Source organism: Cadophora gregata (genome assembly GCF_030347475.1).
Source record: "Cadophora gregata isolate MNR1 chromosome Unknown scaffold_7, whole genome shotgun sequence".
In the NCBI taxonomy this organism is placed as follows: Eukaryota; Fungi; Ascomycota; class Leotiomycetes; order Helotiales; family Ploettnerulaceae; genus Cadophora; species Cadophora gregata.
The window spans coordinates 2,356,045-2,377,888 of record NW_026695930.1 but is presented as its reverse complement, the minus strand read 5'-3'; the positions used below and the strand labels follow the sequence as shown (position 1 = coordinate 2,377,888).

Sequence of the window (21,844 nt, the reverse complement as noted above, 5' to 3'; positions counted from 1 at the left end):
ACTTCGTGGGCGGCGCCCTCGAGGTAGACCTTCCATTCGCGTACTGCGTCCACAATTGCCAGCAACTCTTTGTCGTATATGTCGTAGTTGAGTTCTGCTGGTGATAGTTTCCGCGAATGGTAAGCGACTGGTTGCTATCTTCCGTCCTCGCCCGGCTGGCTGAGCACGGCTCCAATAGCGTAGTCCGAAGAATCTGTCTCTATGCGTATTTCTTTGTCGGGGGTGAAGGAAGTGAGTACTGGTTCCGCGATGAAAGCCGCTTTGAGTGCCTCAAACGCTTTTCGTGCGCTGTCGGACCAGTGGAATTCCTTGTCCTTGTGGGTCAACTCCGTGAGTGGCCCGGCGATTTTCGAGTAGTCCTTGATGAATCGCCTGTAGAAGTTGGCAAACCCGAGGAATGATTGTACTTCCTTGACATTCGTGGGCCCCGTCCACTCGATGATTGCTTTGATCTTTTTGGGATCCATAGCCAATCCTGCGGTGGTGACCACATAGCCTAGAAAGACAACCTCGTCCACGTGGAAGTTGCACTTCTCTGGTTTGAGTAACAGGCAGGCGTCCTCCAGCCTCTGGAGAATGGCTGTGACGTCCTTCACATGTTGCTCCTCTGATTTGGAGTAGACCAGTATGTCGTCCAAATAGCATATGCACGTTACGTCTAAGTAAGGCCGCAAAACATTGTTGATCAGACGCTGAAATGTGGCTGGTGCGTTAGTCAAGCCGAAGGGCATGACCGTGTACTCGTAGTGACCGAAACGAGTGCGAAATGCTGTTTTCTCTTCTTCACCCTCAGCCATCCTAACGAGGTTGTATGCTCCTCTTAGGTCAAGCTGAGTGAAGATCTTGGCTCCAACGAGTCTGTCCCGCAGCTCCTTGGCCAATGGTAGTGCATAACGATCCTTCTTTGTGGCATCGTTCAATCGACGGTAGTCGATGCACATTCGTCGTCCACCGTCTTTCTTCTCTGCGAATAAGACGTTACTCCCCCATGGAGATTTGGACTCTCGGATGAATCCCTTCGCTAGGTTTTCATCGATGTATTGCTTGATCGTCATCAAGTCTGTCGCCGAATATTCCCTAAGTGGTTGGAATATCGGTTTGGTACCTGGTTCTAACTCGATCCGATGATCGTAGTCCTGGTGTTTCGGCAAGGCCTCGATGCCTCGTTCTTCTTTGAACAGTGCCGCAAACTTCTTGTATGCTGATGGTATATCCTTCATCAGTGGACCCTTGTCTTGGTGTCCGAGCTCTTCCTTGGAGGTGGCGCTAACCTCTCGAATGCTCACTGCTTCTGTTCCCGGTGGATAACAGCAGTCTTGGCAACGACTAAACTCAAGTTTTCCTGTCTGCCAATCGACAACAGGATTATGCTTTTCCATCCATGGCAACCCCAGGATGATGTCGTGCCTTCCAATCCTGACGACGTCGAATTGGATTATTTCGGAGTGTCCGGCGATGCCCATATGGACTGGAGCGGTCTGGACCTCGATCAGTCCATCGGAGGCGATCTTGCCATCCGCCAGTACCAGATGGTATCCCTTGTCCTTTACTTCGGTTGACAGGTAGTGTTCGAGCACAACAGTAGGAGACATGAAGTTCCCTTGTGCCCCAGAGTCTACCATCGCCTGAAGCTTGACTCCCTTGATTTTAACCTCCAACGTGAGATGTTTATCCCCAATGGCGGCAAGTTGCCGCACACAGAAATATTCCCAATGTACGCTATGGTCGAGGACACTTTCCCATACCCTTCGATTGCCATAGCTTAGGCTGACCTTGTATACGAGCCCTATTCCGAGTTCGGTGTATGTTACTGGGTTGTACATCTCGTAATAGTACCGGCCGTCATCATTGACGTGGACCCATGTCCTATTATGTCGGTTCTCAGCCATGATTTCCCATTCCTCGCCCACCCCTGGTGGCGCGCTGGTGTTAAGAATGACGGTATTCTGGAGTGGCAAGTGCTGCATAAAGGTCGTCGGTCCTTCCCAGCTGCCGGCCATTCTCCATCCGATACGCTTATAGTCCCGGTAGACTACTTCGTACCTTGCCCCCCACGGTGGACCCCCCAAGCCGACAAGGCCTGGTTCCTGATAAGTAACCCCGGTGGCTACATTGGTCCAGTGGCGAGTGTTACAGCTAACCTGATACAGGCTCTCTTCTCTTTGGGTAACTTCCCAAGTTTCACCCACTCCTGGTCCTGAGAGTTCAGGTTGAGGTGGCCCTGGTTCTGGAGTCCACTCTGGCTCCTGGGCTTCTTCCTCGCTGTCACTTGGCATTAACTCTGTGTCATCGTCTGGCCCAGAGCTGTCGTTGTCTCGATACACATAGTCCTCAGGGGGCGTGCTGACGACGGTTTGCTCGAGCTGATCCACGACGCTCGCGGAATCTCGCTCGCTGTCGTCAGAATCGCCCAACTGGGTGTGGATGTGATTCTCCTCGAGCTCGTCTGTAGTCATGTGTCGATACGTCGCGGCGAGTTGTCGTGTTGGTTCATTGTAAGAGCCACGTCCCATTGCGTTGGCATGTTTCTTGTCTGTCCACGACTTCTTTTGTCGATGAGAGCTGGCCATGTGACCAGGGAGGCCACACTCGAAGCACAGCTTCTTTTCTCGTCGCTCGCTCATGACTTTCTTAGATAGCCCGCCGTTGCGCGGCTTTCCTTGATGACTTGGCTTCCGGAACGTCGCATCGAGTTCCATTTCCCGAGGGTAGAATGGTTTCTTGTTATTGCCCCCTCTTCCTTGGTGCATGTGCGTTCCGGAGCGGTATTGGCCTTTCTTCTCGAGTGCCCTCTCGTAGTTTCGGTTGTCAATCTTGACAGCCATTTCGATGAGTTCTTGCAAGTCGGTAGGCGCGTCCGATCTTGCTATCTCATCTTTCACTCCGTCTTTCAACCCTTTGTAGTACTGTGCCCGAAGGGCGTCGTCATTCCAGCTGGTCTGATTCGCGAATTGCTGGAAGGCGGCAGTATACGTGGTCGCTGACCCGACCTGCTTTAGGTTCTGGATGTTCCGTTCGGCGGTACGGTTCTGATCAATGTCGCCGAAGACGCGGTTGATCCTATGCTCGAAACCTTCGAAGGTCATAAAGATCTTCTGGGATTCCTTGGTCATTGCCGTGGAGACTCTCCCATCCTTGGTTCGGTTCTGAATGTAGTCCGAGAGGAAGGTCTCGATCCAGTTGAAGGCAGATCCCCGGAGAAAGGACGAAGCCCAAAGGACTTTGTCAGTCTCCGTGGCGAACTGGTGACCGTTGAAGCCCGTATAGAGCTTAACCTGCGTGAGGTATGCTCTGAGCTTGGATCGGTCTCCGTTGTAGAGATCCGGGGCGGCGATCTTGGGTATGTTCTTTGGGTCGAAGGCCTTGGCGGGAGCCGAGTGGTCGTTCGACGATCCTTTGACGGAGGACATGTTGTCTTCGTGAGTCGGTACCTCTGACGAGAAGGTGCTCAAAGTGTAACGGTCCGGTATTTACTCGCTGTAAATACAGAAGGCTGCAGTTGATCTCTGATGATCGAGAGGTAGGTGTATCACGTAGACGGGAAGACAGTTACTAAGTATCAGAATACTATTTGAAGTTGAGCACGAAGCTCCTATCTAATGGCAGACGTGCCAGTCTTATATAGAACCTTCGTTAGCCTTGGATCCCTATGGGTCCTATGATCCCAGGCTCCAGGAACCTTGGACCCTATGGTTCCAAAAGCTCCATGCCATCACGTGACACATGGTCCCGTGATTTCGTTCCTAGTTCTTGGCTTCTCTGTGCAGCAATGCTGCCGAGCCTCAGGGCCAAGACACACGTGATACTCCTTCTGAGTGCGTTCGTAACAATATGTTAATCTGCAGACCTTTACTATAGAGATATAGGGGGAAATCAGGGGTATAGGTAATCCCGGTTAGGGGATAGACCCCTTTCGGATATAAACCGGGGGTTATTCAGAAGGTAGTATATATTCTAACCTGTAGATACTCTTTATAATATACACTTTTAAACACCTTTAAACTAAACCTTAGATTTTAATATATATTAATATATATTTATTATTTATTTACTAGTATAATACTAATACTAATTAGTAGTTACCTTATACTATAGAATAGATAGGTTAAATATAATAGAGTTAACTCTTAGGATATAACACTAAATTAATATTAGCAGGCTCTTATTAAAACTAAGTAGAGTAAGTCTCGTAGAGCAATTAGAGAACTCTTATTAAAATTAAGTAAAGTAAGTTCTATACTACTAAAGAATAATAACTACTCTTTAATAGTTATTAAGATATTTCCGGAGCTATTTAGTTAGATATTTCCGGGATATAAAAGATACTTCTAAAATACTTACGAATCGCCTCCGATATAATAGTAACTCTAATAGATTAAGTTATAGAATAACCTAAAGTAGAAGTTGGAAATAGCGGAACCTTAATATAAGATAGAACACTAGCTCCTGGAGCACCTTTAGCTAGTCTTATAAAAGCTGATATTAATAGTCTAGTTCGAGGATTTATAGATTATTTTATAAGGAAAGGTATTAAAGAAAAGATATTATTCTAAGACTTTTAGGAATACTTTCTAGATTAGATAGCAGACGATTTTAAGAAGATAATAAGCGAATAATAATAAGAGCTCTAAGACTATCTCTTAAGGAATCAGGTCTACGTTTAATATTAAAAGGGATTATAGATTTCCTAGGCTCTTATAATAGTAGTTTAAGCGTAAGAGAATACCTAGCTAGATAGGCGGGAAACTAAACTACTACTAGACTTACTATTTAGCTCTTTTTCAGATAAGATTCAGACTCGTAATTAAGAAAGGAACTAAATATAATAAACACTTTATTAGAATTCGCCTAATATGTTATCTCTATCTATAGAGATTATAGCCCTTAATAATATAGAAATAAGGTATTAGAATAGCTAAGGGAAGATACAGATAAGTAATCCCCTAAGGAGATAGGTTTTATTTTAGTATCTGGACTCCTAAGAACCTTTATATATTAAACCTTCTATAGAAGGTGAAGATCTCTATAGAGCCTCTCCTCCTATTAATATTAAGAGAGAGGAATTATTTCTAATAAGACTAGAGAGATAGTATACTAATCGGCCTCTAGTATAGAGACTAAAGGATAATAGTTTACTAGATCCTACTCTAGCTCTTATAATATACTTAAGAGATAGGATATTACCCCTTTTTCAAGTACCTAATTAAAACAGACTATATTTAGAACCTATTTATCTAAGTTAGTATATCATAGAACTAATATCTCCGGAATAAGCTAAATCACTTATAAGCTTTAATAAGATATATACTAAGGAGCTTTAATATAGTAGAGCTAGAGATTATCTTAATAAGAAGCTTTATATCTTCACTAATCTTTACTAATAAGTATTAGTAGAGTTCATGCTATAGTATAAGGTATTTCTATTTATACTCTGGGATAGAGCTTTGTTATACTACTACTAGTACCTCTAGAATAAGGGGTACTCGTTTAACGAGTTAGTACAGGCTACTCGTAATAATTATAAAATAGAGGAGAAAGCTAATTAATACTTAAGTTAATAGTTTAGTATAACCTTCTCTATATTTCAGAATAAGCTACTTTAGAAAAGTAAATCGGCTCTAACGTAGTTAGAAAGCTTCACGAGAGAGCTATAAAATATCTAATTAGGTCTTAAGGATAATAGTATATAAAATAATAAAATATTATATAATAAGCTAGTATAGGGAGTTTTAGGAAATCCCTTATTTAAAATAGCTTTATTTAAGCTACTTCCGATATTCCTTACGTTAATAGATAGCCTTCGCGCAGCTATAGGCGTAGAAATAATATAGGATTCCGGATCTAGATTTAAGAGATACTTTAGGAATAATCTGAATTAGTCCTAAATATATATTATAGATAGTAATACTTACTACTTAGACTAAAAGATAAAGTTCTCTCCGGGGAATAAATATATAAATAGATTTAAGGTATTCTTAAGCTATATAAGGTATATTATCTATAAGAAGATAGACTATTATAGTAGCTATTACTCTAACTAGGAGTAAGTAGCTTTAAAAGTAAGGTATTTTATAGAATAGAAAGCTAAGAGTATTAAGCCTACGGAAAAGTCTTATAAGGTATATATAATATACCTTAAAAGAGAGGAGTTAGATTCGGAGCCTAATCGGGACTAATTCAGGGGACTTAGTAAAGACTATAAAAATAATAATTCCGATACTTCTATAGAAGATAATAATAACTGTTCTAATAATACTAAAGTAGATATAAAGGATAGAGATAGAATAGTATACTTTATTACTATATTCTATATATCGGAAATAGAGTATAATATAAGGCAAGTTCTCTAGTACCTCGAGAAGCGTAAGGTAACTCATGTTCTCTAAAGTATAGTTAAGTAACTAGAGCTTAAAATAATAATAGAAGCCTTTATTACTTAGTAGTTAGAGATAGTTTTTTAAGGTCTTTTAATTAATACTAGGGCGTTAAAGAGAAATATAAGCGGTCTTAATTAGTTACGAGCTTTATAACGAACCTAGAAAGTTATATTTAATAAAAGAGAAGCGGGATATTATTAGATCTATTTTAGAGCTAGTACGAGAGTAGTATTAAGAACTATTATAATTAATATACTTATCGGATAGTTGGAATTTACAATTATAGATACTAATATACTGTTCTTAATATGCCTTTAATAGCTCGATAGACTAGGGATATACTATAATAACCTTACTAATGCCCTAGTTCAAGGGGATATTAAGTACTTGATTATCCGGAAAAGTAGGTATATATAGCTTCTTTTAGATTAATATTACTAATTATTAGAGTATTCGGATAGAGATATATTAGCTTATCACTTAACGGAAACAGAGATTCGTAGACTCTATAGGCGATTTAGTCACCTATTAGTACGACGTGTATAATATCTTTTAGACTAAGTAGGTTATATACCGGATTCCGATATTATATAATAGGTGAAGGAGATATATAAGTATTACTAGAAGCACGCAAACGCTTTATATCAGTTCCGATTCAGACTTTACAATAATATTAACTTTAATTACATAGTTTATATTAATATCGTAATGTTTAGCGATTAATATACCCTTTATATAGTTAATAAGGTAATAGGATTCAGGGTAGTAAGATAGCTTCGAAAAGGGTCCGGTTTAGTATCTACTTAATCTGTATTTAACGTATTTAAAGCTATATAGATCGATATATATTTAAGACTACCTGACTTCTTAGTTTATAACTATAGAACGAACTTTAACTCTAAGGAGTTTCGAAGCTTACTTAAGTTAGTTAGAACTATCCCTAAACTTATTCCGGTGAAAGTATACTATTCTATTAGTAAAGTAGAGAGATATTATTATCTACTCCGTTATACTTATAAAATCGTCACAGAAGAATACGAAGATCTTAACACTAAGGAACGCTTATAAATAGCTATTAAAGCTATAAATAATATAACTAGGCCTAATAGCTTAGTCCCTATATTACTAGTCTTTAGTATATACCCTAAGATAACGGAATTAGATCCTCCTAATCTATTAGTCGAATAATAGGCAGCGACTATTAAGAAAGCTATAGAAGCTATATATAAGCTCTATACTATATATAAGGTTAATAATACATTAGCTACCTAAAACAGCCTCGGAACTACCTATATTTATAATCTACAGATTAATAATAAGATACTTATCTAGAGGGAGAAATCTAAGAAATAAGAAGAACCTTATAATTTCTTAAGAATAAATAATAAGGATTATAAGATTAATATAAAGAATAGTAGAATACAGATATTCTATTCTACTTCTATTTAACTATTTACTATAGATAGCTCTAGTGTTAAGTAAAGAAAAGAAAATTTACTAGAGGATACTTAATATTAGGAATAATAAACTTAGAAGATATCCGAATTAATACTAAAACCTATTCGTATTAAGATCTTATTTATAGAGTAGATCAACGGACTACTAATAATTAATAACAATTATAATACCAGGATATATATAGTATATAATACTAAGGCGTTCTTAATAGAGAAGGAGATAAGAGATTAAGAGCTTTCTATCTAGCTACGATTAGAGGATAAGATTATAACCCCGGGATTACTATTTTAAAGATCCTATTAAGTAGAATACGAAGCCCTTATTAAAAGAGGTATTTTTATCCTTATCTATAAAGATAACCTTAGGGTAAAAAGCTAGTATATCTTTAAGTCTAGGATAGTAGACGAAGTTAAGAGTAAAGAGATAGTAAACTTATATAAGAAATCTAAGCTTATTATTTAATACTTTAATAATAAGGGTAAACAAGAGATTTTAACTTAATTGCTAATAATCTAACGGATTAGTTAAAGACTTATTATATACTTAGCTATAGTACTTAGCTATCCGGAATATATCCGGAATAACCCTGAATCGAAGCTAGTAATATAAGATATTACTTAAGCTTATACTTAAGCGGTAATAAAGCTTCTTCGTAAGATATTTATGTAGCTACTAGAAGAGATTACTAATGAGTTTCCACTTAGAATAATATTTATAGTAGTGCTTCTATTATATGATATACTTAAGTTTAGAAACTATTAGTTTAATATATATTATAAGTATTATATAAGGAGCCTTTAAATAGAAATATTAACTTATAACCTATACCTCTTAGTAAGTACTAAAGGAACTAATAAGTTCGGAATCGTAAGGATATAAACAGATAATACTCTTATTCTAGGAGACGAGATATTCCTAGTAAAAGAATAAGAAGTAATTAATTAGGCCGGATTTATAATTAAGCTAATATAGGTCCTAAACTAATCCGAATCGCTAATATTTAATAAGTACACTATCTGTATAGAAGAGAGTAGCTTCTATATATCTTAGAAGAGTTAAGGTACAAAGCTTAAGTAAGTTGATATTACTAAGAGAGATTATAAGAAAGCTTATATAGAATAATAAGCTCACGGAGCTTACCTTATAATAATCTATTAGCTGGAAGCTACGTTTAACTTATTAGTAGTAGTATAACACTAGAATCTAATACTTAATAATGTTAAGGCCCTAAATATATATCTTAAGTAGTAAATAGAGAACCTAGGGAGAGGTCTATAGTATATTCCTATAGACCTAAGTTCTATGAAGATCTACGCTTTTATTAATAGATCTTTTATAAATAATAAAGACCTTAGCTCTTAGATCAGTTTTATACTAGTAATCGGAACTAAGTCGAAGGAGTTTTAGAGGTTCTCTCTTTCTAGTAACTTAATATATATAAGTTCTATAAAGTATAAGAGAGTTACTTAAGTAGTACTCGCTTCGGAATTATATACTATAGTAGCAAGGATTAATATATTAATATCTCTAGTAACTACAGTTAATATAGTAACTAATAAGCTAGGTCTCCTAAGGCTTCCTATTGTAGTTTATACTGATTCTCTATCTCTTTATAAATATATTATTAAACTTAGTACTATAAAGGAGAAACGTTTAATAATTAATATTATAGCAATTCGTTAATTATATAAGCGTAGAGAACTAACGGAGATATAATAGATCGATAGAGCAAGTAACCTTACTAACGCTATAATAAAGGCTAGTTTAAATAAGGCTCTTTAAGAGTTTATTAATACTAACTAGTTAATAATAAAAGTAGAGGGATAGGTAAAGAGGTTAAATAAGGTCGATTCGGACCTATAGCAGAGGTATTTTAACGCGTTCACTTATTTTTCTTATATTAATTTCTTTATAACTCTCTTTTATTACTTATTTATTTCTTTATAATTAAGTAAGATATTATAATAGGAATAACTTTTATTTCAAGATAATTACCCTTTAATTTAAAGCGCTAACAGGCGGCCTTATAATAATACTCTAATAAGGACTAATTGCTAGTTTCACTATAGAGAGCTACTCTTATATAAAAGTATAAAGAAGATACTACTATAAAGAACTAACTATAAAACTAATCTAAAATAGAGCCGGAAAACCCTTACTTTTATATACTATTCTCTCTAAGACTACTATTAGTAGTTTCTCTCTCTCCTTAAGGAAGAGGAGGTAGAGAGATCGGGTTAAGTGCCGGAGTATTATTACTACCTTCCCTCGCTCTAAAGAGCTAATTAATTATAATAAAGCTAGAAAAGCGAATACCTAAGCTACTTCTATTACTAGAACTACTACTAGAACTAGAACTACTAGGACTACTAGCTAAATTCTCCTCTGAATTACTTCTAGGAGTCCTTTAAGTACTTATCCTTGTATAACGCTTTAATAGACTCGGACTATTTAGTAGAGCCTTCTGCTTCCCTAATATAGTTTCTAAATTCTATAGTACTATAAGTATCGCTTATAATATAGGGTATTAGATTATATCTTATAAAGGGAGGTAAGAGGAGTTAGTTAAGGAAGGAGAAATACTTATAGTATTTTATTCTGCGATTCTAGCTATCTTATTATATATAGTATAAACCTCTACTAATACGACTTCTATAGCTAATAGTATATCTCTTAGTATATTAGCCTTAGTAATAGAGATAACGTTCTATAAGGCAGTTTTAGCTTTAAGAAGGTCGGCTATATCTCTACTAGTAAGAGTATTAGTGAAGGTGTGATACTTAAAGGCCGCGTATACTAGGATCTACTTCTGTTAGTTATAAAGGATTATTATTAGAGGAGTTATAAAAAGGACTCGGATTAGAGGATACTTATAAGTTCGTATTTATCTTTATTCTTAGTATAATACTAGTATTTCAAGCTTACGGAACTTTGGAATTCGTATAGTTTTAGATCACTCTTCTTCTGATAGTTAATACACTTATAGTACTATATACGGAACGTAGCCGGGAGGGTACTAGGGGGGCAGGGAATTAGCACTAATTAGTATTAGTAAAGAGCTCTACTAGTACGTTAGCTCTTAGAATAAGATATATTTACTCTTAAATTACTTAAATTGTTTAATATCTTTTAAAGAAATCTTATAGAAAGAAATCTTATAGTTAGTGAGAATCTCTAAGGTAAACACTATTAATTCTAAACTTACAGTTGTTATTATTATTGTTATTTAATAGAGAAAAGAAAAGGTTTTAAAAGGGAGGTCGTCTTTATATAAATAGACGTATACGATTCAGGCCTGATTCGGATATAATACGATATTATTTACTATTATTACTTAGCTATTACTATTATCTTCCACTTTTATATTATTAACTACTACTAGATAGAACATTAACCCCTTAACTCCTTAGAACCTTATATCAACTTAATAATAATATTATTTAATTCTCTACGAGTTTATACGTATTCTCTATGTTCTAAGATATAGTTTAGTTATAGATTATAATTTATTTATATCCTTATATAATAGGAGAAGTGCTTTCAGATAGTAACCGGAGATATTCCGGCTACTAATATACATAATTAAATATTCGTCACTTTGTTATATCTTTAGTTCCTATTATTATATCTATGTTCTCTCTTTTATTTCTTTTATAGTTATTAGAAACCTTTTGTTTCTAAAAGAAGTTTTACTAGTGTTAGTCTATAGACCTTTACTATAGAGATATAAAAGGAAATCAGGAGTATAGGTAATCCTAGTTAAGGGATAAACCCTTTTTAGATACGAACCGGGGATTATTCGAAAGGTAGTATATATTCTGACCTATAGATACTCTTTATAATATATACTTTTAAACACCTTTAAACTGAACCTTGGATTTTAACGTATATTAATATACACTTATTATTTGTTTACCGGTACAATACTAATAGTATATATAAGAAATACTAAAAAATAAATATCTAGCTAATACTAAGGAGAGACTTAAGAGGACTAGCGAATAGCTTAGTCTATTATACTAATATAATAAGAGACGCTAAGGAGAAAGTATTAGTTAGTAAGTAGTTATAGTGCCTAGGGAGTAAGTTGAAGTAAGTAGGCTAATTAAAGACTTAGACATAAGGAAAAGAAGTGAGGTAAGCTGATTATAATACTAATACTTGATATAAGTACTAAATACTAATACCTAGATAGTAATCTAAAGTAAATTAAAGTAAATAAGCTAATTAGAAGTAAGGAAAGAAGTAAATAAGCTAATTAAAGATAAAGAAAGAAAGTGAGGTTAAGCTGACTATAATATTAATACTTAAGAGGTCGAAGCCCTGAACTAGAATATTAATACTAGGGTACTAATCCGAAGTAAATTGAAGTAAATAAGCTAATAGGAGATAAGATAATATATAATATGATTTAACTAATACTAGAAAACTAAACTATAGATAAGAAACCGAAGTAAGTTAAAGTAAGTGAAATAGATATAAGGCGGTAGCTAGTATCTACTTTAATACCTGAACCTATGCGACTCTTATAAGTAACGACTTATTAAATAAAGAGTAATATAATATTACTTACTACAATTATCCTACCTTATAAAAGGATCAGCGGTAATATCTAGGCGTGTAGTTAAGAAATAATAGAGGCGTTTCTGGCTAAAAAAGCGTAAACGTATAAGCGTAGGAACGCCTACTTAGCTATAACTTTATTAATTAATAAGCTATAATTAAAAGGATAATATAAGGCGACTCTATATACTTTTCTTATCCTCAGATATTAATTCGTATTATATAAGAATATATAGTTAAGAAATCATAGAGGTGTTTTCAGCTGAAAAAAAGTAAGCGTAAAAGCATAGGAACGCTTACTTAGCTATAACTTTATTAATTAATAAGCTATAATTAAAAGGATAATATAAGGCGACTCTATATACTTTTCTTATCCTCAGATATTAATTCGTATTATATAAGAATATATAGTTAAGAAATCATAGAGGTGTTTTCAGCTGAAAAAAAGTAAGCGTAAAAGCATAGGAACGCTTACTTAGCTATAACTTTATTAATTAATAAGCTATAATTAAAAGGATAATATAAAGCGACTTTATATACTTTTCTTATCCTTAGATATTAATTTATATTATATAAGAATATATAGTTAAGAAATCACAGAGGTGTTTCTAGCTGAAAAAAGGTTAGGGTCTATATTAAGTAACGCCTACTTAGATATAACTTTATTAATTAATAAGCTATAATTAAAAGGATAATATAAAGCGACTTTATATACTTTTCTTATCCTTAGATATTAATTTATATTATATAAGAATATATAGTTAAGAAATCACAGAGGTGTTTCTAGCTGAAAAAAGGTTAGGGTCTATATTAAGTAACGCCTACTTAGATATAACTTTATTAATTAATAAGATATTATAAAAAGAATAATAGGAAGTAATCAGGTATATCTTTCTAATCCTTAGAAGATATTCAGGTTTATATATAGAGGTGTTATTAGAAAATACTAAGAAGGTTTCTAGTTAGACTATTCTGCTAAGTATAAGTAAGAAATTGATACCTTAGTCTTAGTATATATACTTCACTCTTAAGGAAATTAATATAAGTAAAAATAAATATTTCATTTAATAGATAAATAGATTACTTACTATCTATAATATACCTGAAGTTATTTAAATAGTTATATATTAAGTTATAGTAAAGTAACTAAAGAATTAAGGTCAGCTTAAAATTAATCTCTATATAAATCAGTATTATTTTCCCTTAGATGCTTTATAGTAAGAAAACCTACCTAGACTTACGCGTTACCTAATTAAGTAGTAGTATAGCGCTAAAGAGTAAGTTAAAGTAAATGAACTAATGAATAGTCTGTGCATAATAAGTAGAGGTAAATAGACTAATAGCGATAATAGGTCTATGCGCACCTAGGCGGGCGGTTTTCAAGTAAGAAATAACTATCTGAGATAATATATACGACGGAAGAGACCAGGTCTTCGTCCCTTCACCTATCTACCTCTGCAAATGTATCATGAGATAAAGCTCCCTTTCTGCCTCTGTTTATTCCCCAGTATCCTTACTTTCGTTCCAATTCTGGCTCGCCTGGGCTCTCCTTTCAGGTCGGCTTTTTGCAACCTCATGTCACGTGCTGAGATGCATCAGGAGAAGATATCTACCTATATATCCGGTAGTGTACCTATATTTGCTGCTGTCTTTCGGATTTGCTCCATATGAATACTAGGACTTCGACTCTGCCATGTCTTCGGTTCTAAATTGATCTCTTTGAGAACACCAGTTTGCTCATGCGGATTTGGCTTGTGGTTATGGCAGAACCACTAAGCATGAGAAGTACTATTTGGTGTGCAAATTAAGAATAGCATTATGTAGCTTCCCCACGCGAGTGGTGTGGTTTTGTTTATTTTTCTTTCATTTCATCATCATGTCTCATGTCCCATCGATCAACCCCCCATATACACACACATATCATCCCCCCCTTCAACACCCACCCCCTCACCCCCTCACCTACGGACTGGCACTCACAGTCGGCAAACAACTACACGCACTACTAACCCTCGAGATCAAATTCCCCGCACAAGGACCCTTAGCATACTCCTTAACCACACTAACATCCGCCACAAAAGTCTTCGTAAACTCGCCACAAAACGCCTGACTCTCCTCCAAGCGGCCCTTCACGCTCGTACTGCGCATCGCCCTCAGGCAGTTATCCGCGTTGCAGGACTTCGGCTTACAAGCTTCCTTCTTGGTCATCTTCATGAGGAAGCCGCCGCGCTCTTGGGTGTTGACGAAGATGAAGCCGGACTTGAAGTAGGCGTAGGAGCCCCAGGTGCCGAAGTAGTCGATTATGCCGCCGCCTTCCACCGCGTCGTCTTCGGGGTAGATGTCCATGAAGGCGATTTCGCAGACGGAGTTGCCGGTCGGGTCGGAGGGGATGGAGGAGACGTCGTAGACGCGGAAACCGGCGCCGTAGTTGGACTGGGGACTGGGTTAGCTTTGCAATCTTGGGCAGGAGGGAGGAGAAGTCGTACTTGGTAAGAAAGACCGTCAATCACGTATTGGTTGTGGTCGATTCCCTTGACGGCTGCCTTGTAGAGTCCAGTTTGCTTGGGGGCTTCGAGAGATCGGATGTCCCCTGGATTATGGTTGGTTCGACTCTCTGAATATAGGTGGACGAGACTTACAGATATAGGTCACTGGATATCCATCTGCAGCTGGGCCGGCAAACTCCTCCTCATCGAACTCATCGTCCATGATAAGCCACTCTTGCCATTTGGTGTCCAAAACCCATCCTTGATGAGTGTAAGAAGCTCCCTCGTATGAAGTTCTGGAGATGACCTTTGAGGCTTTCTTGTCTGTAACATCGTAGCTGGTCTTGTCAGCATGGTTCCAGAAAGGTAACTGTCTACTTACATGGTAAGAGTATCCTCGTTATAACCATAGCAGATATCACGTCCCTCGTACTTGGTATCTGGACCATGGTAGACAAGACATTGAGCCTTTCCAAATCAGCAACCATTCAAGTACAGGCACCAGCAAACTCACATCATGAACATATCCATCCTGGCCATCACAACCAAGCGTAACTGGGTTGCTGACATCCTTCAACGAGAAGAAGATCAAACCAGCCTTGCAAGGTCCCGTTCTGGGCTGCGCACCAACAGCAACACCATACTCCAGCTCCTCGTTGATAACAACATTGTGGATGCGACCGAGCGGGACATCAGCGAAGTGACCGGCGATACCCGATCCCACCACGTTGTCGAACATGACAGGGGCTTTGGCGTGGTCGACGTCGAGAAGCTTAATTTAAAATTAGCGAATGCAGGCAAAGTTAATTGATGACTGCTTGCTTACCTTCGACATATCGAAGATTTGGATACCGTGACCGGAAAGCTCACTGGCGATGAGGACGTAATGCTTGTAACCACGGACTTCACGCCACAAAGCATTGTTATCAAGCTTGGAGTATGATGGGCTGGGAATATCAGAATGAAGCTGTTTGGAGGGGCAGGGGAAACTTACAGCATTCCGAGGTAGACCATGCGGCCAATTGGGAGGATCTCAATCATTGAGGTTCCTTGGAAGAGTCCAGCAGCTTTGGAAGTCAGTGAGATAATCTGCACAGCTCGGAAGTTTACTCACCAATGATCTCTCCCCCAGACTCAGGGTCGGTCCACCCCCAGACCGAGCTACCAGTCTGGTTGTACTGCGTGTTGAAGAGAGGCGATCCGAGAGATGCATGGTTAATAAAGTCGTACAGGTCCATCTACAAAGGTCAATTGCTGCAAAACTCGGGTATTGAGATGTACGTACGTTCTTGCACTTAAAAGTGTGCAAGGGGTCGCCCGGGATAGCTGCAGCGTACCCATTCACACATTTCGTGTAGTTGAGTCTGGGGTAGATGGAGGTATCGTATGAACCAGCAGCTTGTTCAGCCTCGAAGAATGCCTGCAAAGAGGTGTCAGAACTGAGATGTGAGAGAGATGAGTCCACAGGAAGCTGTAGGACGCGATAAACTTACCAACTTAGCATTGAAAATCTTCTGGTGAACAAGACCGGAGTCATAGAGTTCTGCAAGAGATGTCAATTGAGTACCCATGTGCTTCCTCCAAATATGTAGACATACCAGCAGCTCGAGCAGCATCCTTCTCCAGCTCCTTTCCACATGCCGAGGCAGCGAGAGCAGCCAAAGCACCAACAACGGAAGAGAAACGCATGGTGACGGAACAAGGCTGTCAATCAGGTACGTGAGGCTGAGATGATCCAAGTACAGTACCGGCACCAATATGGGCTTCACTAGACTGGATTGACCTGACCTGAACGAAGCTTCAATGAGGCCTTTCGAGAAAGTTTCCAGAATAGCCTGGGCTGGGAAACCAAACTACTTATGCACCAGGGGGAAGCTTGAGATCTTTATAAACGATCGACGGTGCTGCTCTGGTCTCCCATCCCCTCCCCTCCCCTCCCCTCCCCTCCCCATGCTGCCCGACAATCCAATCTAGTGCAGGTCCTCTTTGTCTGCAGACTGCAAGACTACCTGCCTGCCTGCCATTTCTGTCATTCCCACTACCAAGCTCAACCCCAACCGCAATCCCCAACCCCAGCCAACAAGAAAGCGACAGACCCGGTGATGCGGTGCGGTACAACTACCCTGCATTCAGTGCCTGTTCCTGGCCAATCCCAGCTCCAGCTTATCTCTTCCTGTATCTTTCTTGGCTCTTGCCCTTGCCCTGTACGGAAGGACCGAAGCATCGTTCTCGAAGGCGAAGAAACCAGGCGAGCCAGGATATCTTCACTTCCCAGACTTCCAGCGCTTCAGCATATCCGACAGTACGTAGCCCGGTACAGTACCTCCCCACTAACACTAACCAAGCCCCCCTTTGCCTCCACAAATTCACACAATCTCAACCCCGCCAGCTGCAAAGGGAAGGAAACAAGCCGCTTGGCATTATTAGGACTTATGTCGGCGTATCTTTGGCCGTTCTGTCGGTGGCTGGTGGTGGTTGTGGCTGCAATGCAAGGAAATAGTGCCCAAAATGATAGGTACTGTACAGTAAGGTTGGTATTTCGATCGAATCAAGAAACGAACAATACTAAGTAAGCCTAGTACTAAGAAGTCAGGACTAACAATACAATGCGAAAGACACCTACTGTACAGTACTGGCTGCAGCATGCACTGATCATCATCATCATCATCATCATCACCAGCTACTCGTAGAGTAAATGGGCTGCTTTGCCCGCAAAGAGCCAAGAGAAATGCCACAATTCTAAATCAGGAAGGAGAAAAGCATTGCATTGCATTGCATCCAAGGAAAAGAATATTGGATATGCCAAGAGGGATCAGAGTTCTTGGGTTGGACTTGGCGAGCGATAAGCTTATCTTGATTCGTGACTCGTAACCTTCGTAAGCCTGGTCAGCGTCGGGGGAATGACGAGTCAATTATTGCGTTTTACGGTTTGCAATAATGGTAAGGATGTTGATTAGAGTTGGATGGAGGGGGGAACTGGTATTGTTTGTTGCACTTTGCTTGTATTGTGAGGATGTGGAATAGGAAGTATTTCTAGGGATTTCAAATGTTCAGCTATCAACAGAAGGCTTTGTTTACTCGCAGATTTAAAGAATGATCGGCTAACCTGCTTACCGTCCTCGCCGTCCCAGTGACCTCGAATCAGGTTTTTGACTGGCCGACCCGAGGTCATACAGGACAAGGAGTGAGGGGGACCCAGCACAGCGCCTCTTCTTGGCACATTCTAACCTCCAAACCCCACTATTCGTTATCTCACACTCCACACCAACTTACGAGGTTATGCCACTAAAACAAATCACGGGGAACGAACAACTTCTTAGGTCAAGCCTCCTGGCCTCTACTCTAATTATGGACATCCCTGATCAGCCTCCTCCTCCTCCTCCTCACTCATGCCGAATCTGTCAACGGCTGGTCATTGACTTTGGAGAGAAGGACGATGCCTGGGTCGAGAGAACTCTCGCTCGTCGATATGACCCTCATCCAAGTGAGAAGGCCCAGCGAGGCCGTGAGAAGTTTTGCGAGCTCATGAGTTTGAGGGACCCAGCTAAGGGGCATCCTCTACACATTCGGCACGATGAAATCATATTTGACTTCTCGTTGGGAGAGGCTCACGAAGCCGCGAGTGAGGGGTGTCTGTTTCTACAGCGCTTGGTAGAACTCTTAAACCGCAATCGTGAGGATGACGATTCGCTGCTGGCCTGCATTGATTCGCCCCTAGAACCATTGATCGCTTTCCAGGTCGTCCAAGGAATAGAACGCTTGAAAGAGACAGCCGAACCAATACATCCGTTTGAAGCGAGATTTCGTCCGATCTTTAAAGAATATAAGAGGTTCGATATCGTCGCGCATCCTGGTGATTTCAGGCCATTGCACATTGCAGTGATGCTGCTAATTGCGCGTTAGGTACCGAGAGCTCTCACGAGCTTTCAACGCGCCCCTTCAATATTACTCCATCATCAGAGAGTAGCATTTCGATGATGAGGGGATGGCTGGACGACTGTATGACGAAGCATCCCACATGCAGAAATCTTAGCGCAGCTCGCCTTCCGTCTCGACTCGTACGAGTTAATACTACCTCACTTGAACATGGCGATATCGTTCAACTATGGAACACAAAAGGCCATTCTCATGTGCAATACATGGCCTTGAGCTATTGTTGGGGTCGGCAGGGCCAGGTTATCACGACAGTCAGCAACATCCAGAGTCATCTGTTGGGACTCGCTGTCGCGTCCCTGCCGCAGACCGTGCAGGATGCGGTCCAAGTAGCGCGCCAGCTGGGAGTCCCAAATCTGTGGATTGACTCTCTTTGTATTATTCAAGACGACCCAATAGACAAGGCTGTCGAAATAGTTCTGATGCCAGTCATATACAGCCAGGCAACCTTGACCTTGAAGGCCTCCCGATCAAGTGATGTGCACGTTTCTTGGAGATAGGCAACGAGATGTCGTAAATGCTGCTGGACAGCAATTTCGACTGCTTTACCGGTGTCTAAATGGCTCGACTGAGAGGGTCGAAATTTTCCCCAGCTTCGATAGGACTTTAACGATAGAGCCTTTAGATGCGAGAGCATGGGCGCTGCAAGAGCGCTTCCTGTCTTCTCGGCTTCTCGACTTCGGAACATACCAGACAAAGTGGATTTGCCAGCTCAAAGGGGACCGAATTCTGACCGATGGATATCGAAGCTTCATGTCTGACGAAGAAGAGACACTGGACCGTCTCTCCCATTCTGCACTAACATTGCTGAAAGGGCAACCCCCAATCAAGCGAGTCACGGCTTATGGGATTCCCAATTTCTTCTCGTCGGACCCCTACAGAATGTGGCAGATGCTGGTGGATTTATACTCCAGTCGCCAACTGACTTTTCATTCCGACAGACTACCTGCGATTTCCGGTCTTGCAATCCGCTTTGCCGACTTACTGGGAGATGAGTACTTTGCTGGACTTTGGAAGTCTCGCTTACCCTATGAATTAGTATGGTATAACAGACGTCGTGCTATTGTGAACCTTGATAACTTCAAGAACACTGCAGTTCTGGGAATGAAAGGCCCGTCGTGGTCTTGGTCTAGTATCTCTTGTTCGATTACGTTTCCCGATAGTGCAATCAACGAGAATGCACCAGACGCGTCCCTGGATATCATTGACGTTCGGACTGAACTCGTCGATGGTGGAGGCCAGTATGGTGCCGTGAAGTCGGGGATTTTGACTGTTAAGGGCCAGGTCCGAGTTGCCACACTGTTTTCGATTGGTGCGCAGCACGACCCTTGGTCGTCAGCAAGCCTGAAGAAAACCAGTGATACTATTACTATCCACGAAGAGATCCCTGCCTATGTGTATATTGATCAACGACCTTCAATGGCGGATGGCCAGCTCGGAGTACCGGTCCTTCTGCTGAGAACCCTTTCTGGCAAAGATGAAACTCAAGGACTCATTCTCTGCCATAGGTCAGGATCAGAGTATTCTAGGATGGGGATATTCAAATGCAGCTGGCACGCTTTGTTCTTTCTATCACAGGGTGACTCGGACCATGACGATAGACGGGATAAATACAAGCCATTTGGTCGATGGTTCGACGAAGGGGAGGTAAAGAAGATCACAATTGTATAGATTATTCCCACATCCAAGCATCAAGCAAGGAGATTTTGCATCCCAGTCCTGATCCACACACTCTGATTTCCAAATATGTTGCTACTCCATTTCTGACTTGTGACGGAATGGCCGAAGTGTATAGTGCTAGTTCGTGGAGGATATGACTGTAGAAGATATGCTTAGGACAAAATAAAGATTCCGTAGTGGTGTTCGACCTCGGAACGTGTTGCGGTCAGGACTCTGACAGAGCGGACAGATCGCGTTACGATGGATGTCGGAATCGTTCGAGGGACTAAGAGGAATCATTGACATTTTATAGTTACCTGCGATGAGAGTGTCAGCCCTGGTTGCGACTGGTCAGGAGTAAAGGAAACATGGATAAGAGGCAGCGCACAAGGCGGGCGAATGTCCTTACCAGCTCCAGATCCTGGTCGCAGACAGTCAATAAGGTATGATACCTGACAGATTCAAAAGCCACTCCCGGTTCAACAAGCCGTCCACCTTTCCACCCCAATACACAGCTCTACTGCTTTGAGTCAACCCAACCTGATAGGATGTCGCGCAACAGCTGTGGAATCAATTGCACTGAATACCCTGGTCTTCAGGAACGCCATTGTAGACTTTGCTCACAGGAAATCGAGCATGGCAGCCAGCCGGAAGACCCACCCAAGACTCGGAGTAGTGTACAGCAAAGATATTGATTGGGGACGGGTCATCAACCTCTCAGAATGTCAGAGCAAGCTCAAGGTTTGGGTTCGGTGCGGGTGCGGGCTAGCCCGGCGCCAGTTACCAACCCACTGGACTTTTAGTCGCCAGTGAACAGCACTGTAATCTTAGGAGCACGAGCGCTTTAAATGGAGGTACTTCTCGTGAGCACAGCGCTGGAATGTCAGCATCTGATGGCACGTATAAACCGCAACATATTCTCAACCTAATTGTCTAGATGTCAAGAGACTCGAGGCGGCTGCCTGGCTTTAGTTGCTTCAATGCTCAAAAAATTTCCCGTACTAATAGTCGGTTCCCCTCTGTAAGTATGCGGGCACTCGCTTACAGTTAGTAAAAGCAAGTGTTACGAGAAATCAAGTGTCACGTAAAAATAATTAAACGAATTTTATAGCTTTTATAACAGATACTAATAATTAAAAGGAGAGAAATAAATTAAACTAATTAAGTACTATTATATGTTTAATTTTTAAATAGTATTATTACTATATAACACTTTTTTTGATATATTTATTACTTATAAAATTATTTAGTAAGGAAAGCTTTAATAATTTTCTATCCTATTAACCGCCATAGGCATATTTTAGCGTCTTAGTATTACAGGGGCTATTGCCCCCCGCGACGGCATCTAAATACCCCTCTCTGATAATCGTA

At 39.9% G+C, this 21,844-nt stretch overlaps 3 protein-coding genes across 3 annotated transcripts; 2 read left to right on the top strand and 1 right to left on the bottom strand.

Annotated features, from left to right (window-relative positions):
• Positions 1-14,351: 14,351 nt before the first annotated feature.
• On the bottom strand, positions 14,352-17,895 carry ONS95_013545 (uncharacterized protein). Its single transcript, XM_058507197.1, has 12 exons — positions 17,505-17,895; positions 16,480-17,456; positions 16,375-16,424; positions 16,167-16,301; positions 15,996-16,119; positions 15,876-15,948; positions 15,708-15,828; positions 15,396-15,653; positions 15,264-15,349; positions 15,035-15,219; positions 14,882-14,985; positions 14,352-14,828 (listed from the first exon to the last, which is right to left on the bottom strand). Exons 2-12 carry the CDS (start codon positions 16,568-16,570, stop codon positions 14,358-14,360), a joined length of 1,698 nt encoding a protein of 565 aa, XP_058357928.1. The 5' UTR covers positions 16,571-17,456; positions 17,505-17,895; the 3' UTR covers positions 14,352-14,357.
• Positions 17,896-18,229: 334 nt separating this feature from the next.
• ONS95_013544 (uncharacterized protein) lies at positions 18,230-18,784 on the top strand (the record flags this gene model as incomplete). The annotated part of the gene is made up of 1 exon (XM_058507196.1): positions 18,230-18,784. The coding sequence occupies one exon, from the start codon at positions 18,230-18,232 to the stop codon at positions 18,782-18,784; it is 555 nt and encodes a 184-aa protein (XP_058357927.1).
• Positions 18,785-19,291: 507 nt separating this feature from the next.
• On the top strand, positions 19,292-20,485 carry ONS95_013543 (uncharacterized protein; the record flags this gene model as incomplete). The annotated part of the gene is made up of 1 exon (XM_058507195.1): positions 19,292-20,485. One exon carries the CDS (start codon positions 19,292-19,294, stop codon positions 20,483-20,485), a length of 1,194 nt encoding a protein of 397 aa, XP_058357926.1.
• Positions 20,486-21,844: the final 1,359 nt, after the last annotated feature.